The sequence below is a fragment of the Erpetoichthys calabaricus genome, chromosome 13, assembly GCF_900747795.2.
Source record: "Erpetoichthys calabaricus chromosome 13, fErpCal1.3, whole genome shotgun sequence".
Lineage (NCBI taxonomy): Eukaryota > Metazoa > Chordata > Cladistia > Polypteriformes > Polypteridae > Erpetoichthys > Erpetoichthys calabaricus.
Genome location: NC_041406.2, coordinates 83,744,322 through 83,759,183, shown reverse-complemented (window position 1 = coordinate 83,759,183; position 14,862 = coordinate 83,744,322). Strand labels below are relative to the sequence as shown.

The 14,862-nt window shown below is 39.0% G+C and overlaps 1 protein-coding gene across 1 annotated transcript; it reads right to left on the bottom strand.

The window, feature by feature from the left end:
* Positions 1-3,509: 3,509 nt before the first annotated feature.
* Positions 3,510-13,725, bottom strand: txnl4a (thioredoxin-like 4A). Its single transcript, XM_028817188.2, has 5 exons — positions 13,384-13,725; positions 13,046-13,280; positions 10,116-10,288; positions 8,196-8,299; positions 3,510-4,325 (listed from the first exon to the last, which is right to left on the bottom strand). The coding sequence occupies exons 3-5, from the start codon at positions 10,266-10,268 to the stop codon at positions 4,154-4,156; spliced, it is 429 nt and encodes a 142-aa protein (XP_028673021.1). The 5' UTR covers positions 10,269-10,288; positions 13,046-13,280; positions 13,384-13,725; the 3' UTR covers positions 3,510-4,153.
* Between the last annotated feature and the right edge of the window lie 1,137 nt (positions 13,726-14,862).

Here is a 14,862-nt window from a genome sequence, read left to right as displayed (position 1 = left end):
GGTAATAAAAATGACATTGATGTTCATGTATCTGCCTTATAGCCATAAGGAAGACGTGATTTATGTTTGTTAATACAAATACAGAGAGAGTTATTCTGTACTAGTTAGAATGAAGTTGCATTTCCCCCATTTTTTTTATGTCTGAAACAGTAATGTGTCTTAATTATGATCAATGTCAGAAGCTGTAATACTGGCTTTGTAACATTAGCACTTGAAATGTACCTCATAGATGCCCTGCTTTGGGGTATACTGAGCGAAGGAAGCATGGACTTGAGAAGTTGTATAAATACATCCATCCATTATCCAACCCGCTAAGTCCTAACTACAGGGTCACGGGGGTCTGCTGGAGCCAATCCCAGCCAACACAGGGCGCAAGGCAGGAAACAAACCCTGGGCAGGGCGCCAGCCCACTGCAGGGCACACACACACACACCAAGCACAATTTAGAATCGCCAATGCACCTAACCTGCATGTCTTTGGACTGTGGGAGGAAACCGGGTCTCCTAACTGTGAGGCAACAGCGCTACCCACTGCGCCACTGTGTCACCCTGTATACATTCATTCATATTTTAAAGAATTATTTTTATTTTCACCACGGCAGATGTACATTTTAACATCTAGGTGTCTAAGAAAAATAACTCAAAAAAGAAAAAAGTAACATAACTCTGTCATTGCCTTGTCTGTTCAGCACACACAGTTCTAGAAATCCTGGAGTCTCGTTTTATAAGATTTTGCATGGATTCGAGCATGAAAACATGCGTATGCCAAAAAAACAAAAAAAACAAATAGCATACGCATACAAAAAAAAATTGGATTTATAAAACCTTGCATACATATATTTGTATGCAGTTTACCTTTATATATCACAATTACCTTATTAATGTGCGTACTGTAACACTAGATGCCGCTATACCAGCACTTAACCCAACACACACACACTGACAACATGTTTTAAACGCACCCAGAAGTTGTTTTAATGCTTCTTTTTGATAATGGTGCTTTTCACAAGCAGCAATGCTTCCAATTAAAGTTAAATTCTTTACTTTTCGTACCTCAGATGTTTTATAGAAATTAACAGGAATCACCATACTATTTATATTATTCTGACTTTCTTTCAGAAGAGCAAATGAGCAATGGAAAAAAAATTACAAAAATCAGAAAGTGCAGACAGGTTTGGAGTGGACAAAGAAAAGAATGAACAGCAGCAGGAAAAAGACACAAAGAGCAAGTAATCTGTGAACTGTGCGTGTGAGTGAGGTACTAAACCACTACGGAGCATGCGTGTCTTTGTAATATGTGCTCACAAAAGCTGAACATTAGTCAGCCACTTTACACAAAACATAAGACAATAAATATTAGCACAGCCTAAAACTGGGCCTTTTTAAAAAAAAAAAAAAAATCCAAACATGGCCCAACTAAGTTTTTCTTAAATTTTATGAATTCTAATTGTCGTTCTGTAATGCAATTCTTGTTTTCTTTGATGGTGCCATTTATAACAATCAAATCATTATTGTTTTTCTGAATTATTTTTTCAAACGTGAATAAAGTATTAATTTTTTAAAATCTTTTATATTTGAATGTCAAGGATAACCAACACAATGAAAATTACTTTCCTACAGAACACGTTTCCTAGTTTTTTTTTGTTAATTAGAGAACACTTATTCAAGACTGGTCACAAATTACACTTCTGCAGTTACAAACAATCTTCATAAATTAAGAACTTTTGTGACGGGGGGGTCTATTTAGAAATCATAGTGCTATTAATATACCATCCGTCTCTTAGAAAACAATGATGGGCATTCTGTACATGTGACGTATCTTTGATTGAAAAAGTAAGAATTAAAGGGACAGGCATTAAGAAGAATAAAATTAACAATGCACTTCAACTTTCACAATATTCACTTTTCATAAAATGAGGCTGGGAAGCTTCACCATATTGAATTATCTGCAGTATGGGACAGATCAAACAGCAGTCTGGCGGGCTACTACTGCACCGATAATATTGACTATAGTAAGAGGCTCCTCATATACAGTATTCCGATGAACTATATAAAGAGAAAAGGCAGCACATGCCCCAGATGAATGGATTTAGATGTTTTTGTTTTTTTTATTTTGAACATCATTTCATTTTATTTAAAGGGTGTGTCTTAAATATTTGGTGTATTAAGGTTCAACTGTGTAAATGTTAACTCCCCACAAATTTATGAGAGGCAATCTTCTAGAAAATTGGCTGAAAGTTGTTTAAATGTCCCATAAAGTAAATACAAGTGGTGCTTAAGAATAGTCACCTAAATTCTTAAGCAAACATCTGCTCTTCTGCATTAAAATACTGACAACTACCCCTGCCACCCTCTTTTGATAATCCTCTCAGCTACCATCCCATTATCCTGCGCAGGGTAGCCGTCTTGCTCCATTTAGAAAACGCAACCCTTGGTTCTTTCTGTTACTCCAAGTATTGTAAATCCTGAAATCGTGTTATTAGGAAAGCGTGTTTTTTTTTGTTTTTGTATTATATATATATATATATATATATATATATATATATATATATATACACACACACACACACACACACACACACACACACACACACACACACACACAGTATATAAAGAAAACTAAGCCATTGTGTTTTAGAGAAGCCACAAAAATGCTTGGGCATCATCTCCATTGGAAAGTTCTTAGGCTTCCTAAATTGACAATGAATTATGACGATGGCGTGAAACACAACTTCAGTTGCTGATTAGGCCCCTGAAATCACAGGGTATGTAAAATTTGAGGACCAGCTCACTGCTTTCCAGAGGTTTAGCATTTTCCAACTATAATAAGGTTGCCCTTTATTCCGAAACCCATTACGTGCTGCCTGAAGGTGCTGGGTCCCGTAAGGAGAGCACAGCTCCAATGTCAGCCCGCCACCCCCCTTTGTTAAGTGAGCACTCATTGGTCATCAGCTTTTGTGCACAGAGAGCCCACCCCTATGACTTTGAGTAAAATGAGACCAATTCGATCTTGTCTGGGTGAGTCACAGGCTGGTGGGACTGAATCGCTGTGTATGTCACACTACACGAATGCAAACCCCAAAACCAACTCCAAGATTATGTAAATGAAGTCTGTGACTGAGAATTGCTGGAAAAGTTATGTAATGGGACAAGGCCTCAAGTTTACCGCCTACGTGCCGCATCCTGACCCAAAGCAATTTAAATTTATACAGTGAGATCACAGTAGGTACTCAGAAACATTTAGATTTAATAAAGTACTGCCTATTTTCAATTAAATAAATTTCACATAACTAAAACAAAAAGAATGGGCACTGGCTTTGTTGAAGATTGCAACTTAATATTGTTTAAGAGTGAAATGGACTGAAATCATTCAGTAGTTAATTATTAGTTATTATTATTGGTCCTTTGAAGGATGACTTACCTGGTTTCAGTCTAAGTGTAGCAATTTTCAGTCATTATACATTTCATTAAAGCAGATTTCAGCAGTATCACACTTAAAGTGCACTAATATTGTGTAAAAGTTTAAATATTTTTAATTGAAAATTTGTAAAAGAAATGTATTTTATACACAAAAAAGGTAATTATTGCCAGCTGAATTGGCAACTTGATTTTGAATTCCTAATTATAAAATTGCCTTCCAAGGGTATAAATGTGACCACTATTATATCACAATGATAAAAAAGCTCCAGGTTTTACATAAAGAATTCTATGGATGAGTATAAAACTATGCTTAATTCAACATTTTAGTTTCAGTAGTTTTAGGGTAGCAATCCATAATCAAAAAAAACATTTTCTACGAGTAGCAAATTTCAATATACAATGAAAACCAAAGTACATGTATGGATCAGGGCACTAACCAATGAATAAAACAAAACTTCATTCACACATTTACTGACAGGGACATTTCAGTCCAAAATCCACCAATGATGGATACAAAACTAACTATGCAGAATCTGGCAGCTTTGAAGGGGCAAACGTTAATTGTAAACCAAAAACAAATGGGAAGAAAGCTCTGCTGATCCGAGATTCTCCAAAGTAAGTGTTTTTTTTTTTCCTTTCTGTACAAAAACAGTCACAGTGGCTTGTAGTCTTAAATATTAAAACACAGAAACAAAAAAAAAAAAGGTCCTGCTAAACAAAGATGGCTTAGAGATTCAGTATCTGTATTTAGTCGAGTAGTCCTTGGGTGACACTACAAGACCTCGGCCTTTGCGTGCCCCTCTGTAAACTGTCTCGACAATATCGATCATCTCTTGGTTGTCCTCCATTGGCCAGTTAATTTTGTTGTTGTTTCCAGTGCCCAAATCAATCATGATATGTTTGTTCCTATGGAAAAAAAAAATAAATAAAATTCAGGATTTTTTCCCTGTTCTCAAGAAAGAAGAGAATACGGGTTAGAGCAGCTGGCTAAATGAAATCTTTTATTTCGGCCAATATACATTCGGCACAGTGAACAGCAACCAGCTATATTTTTTAACTGAAAGGGAATTTATCAAAGTAAAGAAACTCAATTTAGTTAGGTCTCAAAAAGAAAACCTGCAAGATCCAAAATGTTTAAAGATTTTTACATCCCTACATCTCAAAGTGAACCTAGCGATTCTGTGCCAGAGCAGACGATCTACAAATAATGGAGTATGCTGATGAAGGGTCCCAGTGACGGACACTATGTTCAGGACTGCCTCCTGCCTTGCAGCCAGTGCTGGCAAAATGGGCTCTGCCTGGATTCTTGGATGTGGCTTTTTGTATGTTATTAATGAAGGAAGGCAAAGTACTGTACTTCTAAACAGACAGGGGGTTGAACAAACATTTCACTCTAGTTGACACCATATATACCCATTTATTCTTGTTCCATTTCAGAGTTGGACAGGATCAAAGCTACCCGGGTAGCATCAAGCTTGAGGTAGGAAGCGACACTGGACAGGATGTCAGTCCATCACAGAGTCCATACTTATGTCAGGTTAATCTAACATGCATAGCAAGGCATGCGAGTAAAAATCTTAGTGCTTGAATGAAAACAACCCAGGAAATGACCTGGCCATGCATTATTACCCTGTGGGGTGAATTTAACTAAGTTTCAGTAATCGGTGGCAGCATTTTTTTTTTTTTTTTTTTTAAAAAAAAAAACAAACTGACCTTCAATTTTTGTTTTGGCCACTTACAATATTGTAGGGGAGCAGAGTACGGTGCAAAAAACAAAGAGCCTCAAAAGGCAACACAATCAGTAGTCTTCCACATTATAGTCTTTACAGAAAATTAATTAAGCAGCATCGATGTTTAACCCCTGAAGTTATTTTTTTAAACAGTTTATGTTTTGAGCTATATTTGGTGAAAAGTATTCAAGACTGAAAGGGCAACAGCAGGAAGAGAAATTCTCTATCAACCAAGGTGTGTCAGACTAATTTGTACCATAGTGCTGTCAGAAAAAGAAATCTTAAGTTACCTTTGTCTTACAGTCACAACAAAAATAACCACCCTGATGACATAAGTGCTGGTCTTTATCTTCTTGGGTAACTGGTCCAGGGTACAGTAACAGCTCTAGCTCTTAACAGAAAGCAATTACCGGCCTTTGGTTAATCTAGCAAATTACAATTCATTTTTGTATAGCCCACACAAGAAGTGCCGCAATGGCCTTTAACAGGCCCTGCCTTTTGACAGCCCCCCCAGCCTTGACTCTCTAAGACGACAAGAGGAAAAACTCCCAAAAAAAAAAAAAAAACCCTAGTAGGGAAAAAAAAAAATGGAAGAAACCTTGGGAAAGGCAGTTCAAAGAGAGACCCCCTTCCAGGTAGGTTGGACGTGCAGTGGGTGTCAAAAAAATGGGGTCAATACACAGAAGAGAAGTACAGTAATCCCTCGCTATATCGCGCTTCGACTTTCGCGGCTTCACTGTATCACGGATTTTATATGTAAGCATATGTAAATATGTAACGCGGATTTTTCGCTGCTTCGCGAGTTTCTGCGGACAATGGGTCTTTTTACTTCTGGTACTTGCTTCCTCAGTTGGTTTGCCCAGTTGATTTCATACAAGGGACGCTATTGGCGGATGACTGAGAAGCTACCCAATCAGAGCACACAGTTAAATTCCTGTGTGCTGCTGATTGGCTCAGCAACGGAGTGTTGCATTAACCAGGAAGTCTCATCTCACTCATTCAGCATTAACGTGCTTCTGCTACTGCTTCAGGGGCTATGTCCAAGCGCCAACAGAAGATGCAAATGATTGCAGAAAAGGTAAAATTTTTCGACATGTTGAAGGAAGGGAACAGCTACAATGCTGCAGGACACCATTACAGCATCAATGAGTCCACGATTCTTTTTATTTAAAAAGGAGGAAAAGCATATAAGATCTACGGCCACAGTGTACTTTAACCAGGGCGCAAAACGAGTTGCAAGTGGACGTGATAAGGCAGTAGTCTGGATGGAATCTGCTTTAGGGATCTGGATTGAAGACTGCCGGAAGGAGAACAACGGCGGTGCTACACAGTCGCCTGAAGAGGCTCCTTTAGAAGAGCTGTAACGTATCCTTTGTTGTGCAGTAAAATTAAACTCATTGTTATCGGACAAGTCATCGTGTCATTGTTGGTGAGTAACCATAATTAATTATCTACGTACAGTACTTATTACATGTACATAGTTTAGTGTCACTGTACACACATTTTACTGTATACAATTTTTCTTGCATTGTACGTATTTATTGCTGGTTGCCTGTCTGTCATAATGGCTGTAACATATGTGATATCGGAGACGCTCGATATCTTTAAAATAATCTTTAGGTTTTACTGTATATAAACTGTGTTTACATACATAATTTCAACGAATCTTACTTAATATCTAAGAGAATACAAAGGGTTTATGCTGTATAATTGTGCGGGAAATGTTTATAATAGTGTGGGAGAGTTTATAAGGGCTTAAAATATATAAAAAGAACCATATGAACATATGGTTTCTACTTCGCGGATTTTTACCTTTCGTGGGGGGGTTCTGGAACGCAACCCCAGCGATGGAGGAGGGATTACTGTAATACAATATCTCAATACAATAGAATTAGTCTGCTGAAGCCAAGACTGAACTGTTTGACTTCAAGTGTAAGCATCATGTCTGGGGGAAACCTAGCACTCATCACCCACGCACTTCCAATCCAAAAAGTGAAGCACCGTGACAGCAGCATCAAGGACTCTGAGAATAGTGAGGGTTGAGGAAAAGCTGAAACAGACCAAAGTACAGAGAGATGCTTTACGAAAACCTGCTGGAGAGAGTTCTGGACCTCTGACTTGGCCAAAGGTTCCCTTTCCAACATGTCAATGGCCCAGACTATAAAACAAATACAACACAGGAATCACTTAGGGACAACTCTGAACGGCCTAGAGAATGTCCAGGACTTGAACCCAATCGAACATCTCTGGAGAGACCTGAAAATCAGCTGTCAACCAACAGTCTCCATCCAGCCCGACAAAGCTTGAGAAGAACTGCAGAAAAGAATGGCAGACAATTCCCAAATCCAGGCAGGCGTGTGAAGCTTATCACGTCATTCCCGGGAAGACTCCAGGGCTATAACCGCTGCCAAATGGGCTTCAACTAAGTATGGAGTAAAGGTCCAAAGTTATATTTCAGTTTTTATTTTTAATAAATTTGCAAAATATCCTAAAATTCTTTTTTCGCTTTGTCATTTTTGGGGTATTGTGTGTGTGAGATGAAGGAAAAAATGTAAATGATTTTAGCATAAGGCTGCAGCATAAGAAAATGTGAAAAAGTGAAGGGGTCTGGCTACTCCATGAAGGAACTGCACTTCAAGTGTTTTATGGTGTGTTAGCCACATCCTCATCAGTGCCAAGCACAAAGTATAAATCTTTAGAGTTCATTACATTTTTTTTTGCTCCTTTTGTTTCATCACTACATACTGCTGGTTTATTGGCGAATAAAAACTCTTATCAGCCGTCTACAGCCTTGGTCATTTGGAATCTGTCATGCCTGCAACAATCCACCACTGATATTGCGTCTGTATGTGGGCTGTTATTAAATACAATTTGACAAATGTATTATTAATGTTTCTTTTGAAATAAAGAAATTAAAAATAGTTAACTCTGCTTATGTTTGCAAAACCTGACATGAACAGATTAATACTTACACTCGAATTTCAAACATAAGAGAATAAAAATGCTTCCGATAACAAAAAATGTCAAGGTAACAAAAAGTTCTTACCTAAAGAAAAACATTACTGTACAAGGGTCATACAATTCATACATCTTGTTAAAGTCGGGCACCTCTGTTATATCCACCAAATAAATAACTGCAAAATTTTTCACCTGAAAAGTGCAAAATAATCAAAATTAACCAATTTGGTTAACCAATAAACGCTAAGTGATCAGACTGAAAATAATTAACTCCGATGCCTATGAGCTTTCATAATTTACCTAATTCGATTCATATTTGTTAAAGACATTCAGACATTTACTGAAACAATCTTTAAGAGTCACTGGTATGCTCCATAATCCAGAAATAGTCAGCCTAAAGGGTATCAAGGCCTCCACTTCAACCCTATGACTCAGTAGTTTGTTCCTCATTCCCACAATTCTTTTGAGCAGATAAATGCCATCTGGCTTTGGTCTTAAATGCATTTCTCCTTGATTTCGATCACTGATGGACTGGCATTTGTTATTTATGGCTTTACAGTCGACTCTGTTTAAATGCACAGCCTCCAGATGACATCGCCATGTGCGCCTACGTGGAGCGTGCGCTTAACAGGAGTGCAACATGTCAGTCCTGAAAGCGGACCATTCAGCTTGTGTATAATACATACACACAGACGTACTGTACCAGTACTTTACTGGCAATTCATAATACAAGTAGTTGCATGTGTCCAAGTGTCAATCAGTCAGGCCTACATTTTACGAAAATAATTAGTCATTGTTTTCTGCACCCTGTTTGCACAGGGCTGTAAAACTGTCCACAGTCCGGACAGCCGTTTATCTCCAGATAACAACACAGCATGGTAGGGACTTCAGCGTGTCCATGAAGGAAACAGTCTCTGCAGGTGGCTCATTAATCGCGCTGGCAGCAGTAGTATCCTTGTCTCCATCGGAGTCTTGGTTGTCGGCAGTGTCCTGAACGATCCACCTTCAGCCAGTCACAAGAGCCAGGCTGCTTACATCGGTCGCATGCCGATTACGTTATTTGAGCATATCAATCAATATCGTTGTTTGACTAGAGGACGTGAAGAGACCGTGCAGTTAACAGGAGTGAATTTCGCTGGAGAGAATAGCAAAGGGATTAAAAATGTACGCACGCTTAACTCTTTCAAGGCTGATGTTGACTTTTGTCAAAAGGAGGAGTTGACAATGGTAGTCAACTGTAAATTGTGAAAAAAACAACTGTTATGTTTTAGTTGGACTCTCGTTGCCTGAAGGAAAGTTAGATTCATTGGTTTGACTGAGATTTCTTGCACTCGTGTGAGTAGCAAGGCACAAACAATGGTAAAAATGGGACTGACATCTGGCAAGAGATCAAAGCGGATGCGTAAATCAAAATACTCCGCAGACGACATTTTGCCTATTATCTCTGAACTGGACTATGACTTGTTGGACTCCGATTTTGATACAAGTGATCGAAAACGAATGTGAGGTTTCAGGTTCAGCTGATTGGTCCCCAGCTGATCGTGGCACTGACAATGTTTCGCCAGGTAGGACTGCCACTTAGCAATGATAGGAAGTAGAAACCACATTGCAATACACTGCGACCATGATCGCTGCTGCAGCTGCCCCAGCCATGCGAAGACAGCCTGGCAGCAAGCCTGCAGCACATTCTTGGCAAACTGGCAGGCACAGCATGCAGCAACAGATGTTTTTTGTTGATTTCTGTGTGCAACCATTGCTTTTCAGAAACTGTTTTTTGGAAAAAATATTCAGCCCTCAAAGAGTTAAGTGGATTGTGCAGTTATCCAAAGTTATTGCCCATTTACTTGACTTTATACAAATCACATGCAGCTAAGCGGAAACATGCACTTAAGTGGAGTCGACTGTATTACACTTCTCTCAATGGTGTGTGGGAGATATGCAAGTAAGAATCTCATTGTACTGCGCACACGAGAAAATAGAATGGAGCTTGATCACTAGAGACACCTACCTTCTCTGCAATATTATACAACACCTCATCCATTTTCATGCAGGTAGGATCCCAATCATGGCCAAATCGAATCACCACTACTCTGTCCTCTTCTGATAGAATTGCTTGGTCCACCTGCCAACCATTGTGTAGATGAGGAAGCATATACGACATCTTGAAAAATAGAGCGTGTCCTAAATGAAAAAAGTAAACAGATTAAACACAAATCACAATAAGTTACAGGCATGTGGAAAGTAACTAGTACATCAATAGGACATTTGAATTTATCAAGACATGTTTAAATTTTATTGGGGAAGTTGTACAATAACCAAGATCAGAATATCCTACAATATGGGATAAACAAAAAGATACAGTCAAGGATTTAAAAAGTCTAAAACCACATCAATTTCAGAATGCAACTGCTCTACATCTCCTTGAAATTGTGAATTAAAACTAAACCAAAGACACATTACATGACGTCTAGTCGTGAGGCTTGCTGACTGCAGTAGCCAATCTCATTGCCAGACCATGTCGAGTACACAACTGAAATTTGTCAAATTTGGTGACTACATGGTGACCTTCCTGCAAACTTGTGCTCACCCCTTTTTGTGATAACAAATAGTGTGCTGCCTGATGGAGCCGGGGCGGCCCGTGGTTTATTATTTTTTGGGGTGTGTTCCCATATAATGTGCAAAGCATGTATTGCGATAGCCATATAGATCTGTCTGTCTGCATGAAACAACTCAGCCCCCCCAGGAAGCAATTTTGTTGAAAAGTAGCAGACTTATTCTTCAAGGAATTTCTCAAGACAATTCGATTTCCATCAAGATATCTTAAAACACTTCAACCTGTACAAGTTTTAAAATTTCAAAATCTTCTATTGCAAAGCGTTGGCAAATTTGCGAACAGAGACACGTTTCGTGCAATTCAACTACAAATTTGTTTGCGGTTTCAAAAATTACCTTCACGGTGGTTACGCCAACTTGTATATTTTGTAGATTTCTCCTCTGATAGCTGAAGGCAAATAGATCCCCGATACAAGTTAATGAAACGCCAGCAGACACTGTGCGGGGGTTAGGAACTCCCAGTCACCAGTCAACTGCCTATATGTGTCCAGCTGAGGGCACGGGGAAACCTCTGCATGCATCTTCCCTCCTCCCCATACAAAAGTCATAATGATCTTACCAAGTGTAAAAGTCTAAAATGCATCCAAGAAAAGCAAAGGGTTATCCAGATATGAAGGAAGCTGTGCACCGAGCAAATAAACACTGACAGAGTCCTCTTTAACTTACACAAAACCAAGCTTGCAGCTCCATCATCTGCAGATTATAACGATTCACTAGGGTGGCCAGTGGTCCAGGCGACAGGGACAGTCCCATTTCAAGCTAAATAACTGTCCCTATTTTAACAGGCTACTCATCTAATAAGACACCGCTCCACAGAAACATCCTCACAGTATTTAAAGCAGCATGTACCACACATGATGGGTGTGGTGCCCACTTTATCCAGAGCAGCAACGTCATGGGGGCGCACAGGGCATAAAGCAGGAACAGTCTCTGGACAGGACACCAATCTACAGACACGCTTAGCTTCCCCAATCCACCTAACCTGCACCTATTTTGGACTGTGGGCTCATTTTCCTTAATAAAAACAAAGTAATATTAACATGCTATACAGGTGCAGATAATACTTAAAAATGTTCAATAGAGATGTCTTCATTTTATTCACTTGGGTTTTTTTCACTCAACGGCAACAAAATTGGCATTTTTCATTTTATTAGGGTGCTGGTATAACGAATAGCACGTGACTGCCTAATTCTAGCAAGGGGGTGGAAGTGCACATTAAGTTATAAACTTCATATAATCTGTGAGAGGAAATACTAAATAGTATGGAAATATTTGCTGAAACTTCCTTGCAAAAATGTGTATCACTTTTCAAATAAAGGCCATGAAATTAATTCATTTTCCTGATTCTCCACACCTTTCCAGAATATTCCAGCCAGCCATTTACCAAAACCCCGCTATTCCCTAGCCGGGACGTTGTCAGCCCATCGCGGGGTGAATTGTTGAGTCTTGCAACTGTCCCAACTGCAGAAAGCGTTCCGATTTTCAAGAAATAATGTGCAATTGACTGAAAAGAACCCGATGGAGGGACCAAATATTTAATTAAAATGAGGAAAAAAAGAGAGTGAACTGCAGGAGCCCAGTCGGAGTGCCGATCTCAGCAGCAGCAATGTAGCCCATTGGAGCAGTTAATAAATCAAGCGCTCTTTAACTTTATCTGTACATTGTGTCGATTAAACGCTTTCTTCAGAATAAATCCATTTCTTAAATGTAACCTACAAAAGAAAATAAAATGGACTGTCCGGTCGTAAGCGAGAACTGGAAAAATCTAGAAAGTTCGTCGAGGCAGACACCCGCTAAATGACACTGTGCCCTCACGACCGGTGCCAGCATTTCTAGTTCACATTTTTATTTACTATACGAGACACCAAATAATCACAATAAACTACCCCACATCAAATCGACACCTTTTTAAAAAGTGCACTTTAAAACGTTTCATTCAACGTTTAACAGAAGACGTCGTGAGGCAAATCGTATCCTTCACCGATGCATGGAAACAATTTTAGAATTCACCCCTCTCTTCGTTACAGTTTAGGCCCGTGTATGTTTTAAATCCAGGCCGAGGCTTTGTGGCGGCCTGCGTTTAGTACTATAAACGGTCATTCACCGAATACTAAACAAAACAGCAAACGTGGAGAAAAACATCAGCTACATGGCCGAACTTTCTCAGCTTTTCACATCTTCGGTTTATTTTTGAATAGCAATAACGCTGAAGTTGTCGTTGAGTTCACAATGGGTGAATTTATTTTAAAACTACCAACCTTGATACATGTTAACTATTTTAAAACAAACGTAAAGTTCAACATTATCAACAGAGAAGGGACTTACCTTTTTCAAACAGAACCGAACGAGCGTTCTGCTTACACAGAACACGCGACACCCGCTGAATGAACCTCTTCAGCTCCTGTTCTTCTAGCAGCAGACTGTAGGAGTAACGACTCGTGTGTGCAAACCGCAATAGGAACACTCGGGAGCGACAAGCCTGCTGTAGTACACATTATTGTCAACAGATGGCAGCATGGATTCATTCTAGTCCGGGAGTAGTAGCATCTGGGCGGAGAATCTGTCAAACACATTTTTTGACCAAACTAATTACATCGCTGAAGGGTGTGGAAAAAACAAGCAATCAGGTACAAGAGCCGTCTTACTTTTACTTTTGACATTACCTTTCTCTGTTTGACGAGTCTCGCTGAAGTCAGACGTATAATCTATATGTCGTCCGGAAACAACCAAGAGTGAATATCGCTTAAAAGTGGGTGAAAAAAACTTTATGTAACGTCACATTATATATTGGCATTCGACGGCATCAATAGAGTCGTCTTTTCTCTGTTGCTGAAGACACTGGGATTTTGTGTTTATTTAATGAAGAAGCCAATTGAGGACCTGTAAGGCGTTTGTTTTTCACACTACGAACTCTCATATCCTTCTCCACATAAGGAGTTGTGCACCTGGGCCTTTCCCTTATTTTTCTACCCTGATTAGATCCAGTTTGCCCTCCTCTCTCTAGACCAGGGGTAGGCAACGTCGGTCCTGGTGAGCCGCAGTGGCTACAGGTTTTCATTCCAACCCAATTGCTTAATTAGAAACCAATCATTGCCAATCTCAGACCTTATTTAATTTTATGGCTTGTTAGTCTGTGCAATGTAAGGCTCTTATATCGTAGATTTTTTTTCCTTTCCAAGGATATCATCCAAATGATATGAAGCCTAAAACAGATCATTTTCAGTCTGTCACATTTTTCTATTAAGTGTTTTATTAAATCAAACAGTGCATGATGAACACACACAGATGTAATTGGAAAAAAGCTAGCTGGAGAACTGCTGGCTGCTTTGTCTTTTACATCTTATTGCTAATAAGGAGCAATTAAAACACTGAATGCAGCAGTTTAAGATTGAAATAAGCAATTAAGGTTGGAGAACCTTAACAAGCAAGACCACTAAAATGAAGCATCAAAATGTCACTTAAGCAATATGTGCTTCATCAGCAATAATTGAGTTCTCGTTAAGGAACTGGGTTGGAACAAAAACCTGCACATACTGCGGCTCACCAGGACCGACGTTGCCTACCCCTGCTCTAGAAAGTTTTGTATGAAATCTTCAGTTTTTTAGTAATCTGTCAAATAGATAGATAACCTGCAAGAAACCAACAGACTAACCTATTTTTTGAGAAAGTCGCTTCATTTTGGCCATTTTTGAACCCAGAAAAAAACTTTAAGAATGCCAGGACCTTGCAAAGCAGGTGACCAGAATAACAGGTTTCAGCAGTGCTAATGCGATCACAAAGGTTTCTCTAAATCCATTAGCATTTAAACAGGAGTAATTAACGATAAGCTCCTGGAGTTGACCATTAAGAAACTGAAGCGAATGGCTGCTGAAAATGGGGGTTGCAGCCATATTTGAATAATGAATTAAAAATCAGTCATTTCGAGCAGTAATAGCCATTTGCAACACTAGTAATGTCTTGGTTGTATTTAAAATCAATTTAATGGTATCTTGATAAAAAATGTACCCATTCGTAAACAAAACATGAAAATCTGATTGCCACTGTGTAATCTTATATTCCTGATTTCATATATATTATGCCATTCCATAAATGCCAACCATCATGTCATTTAAACTTCTAATGACTAAGTACGCGTTAACATG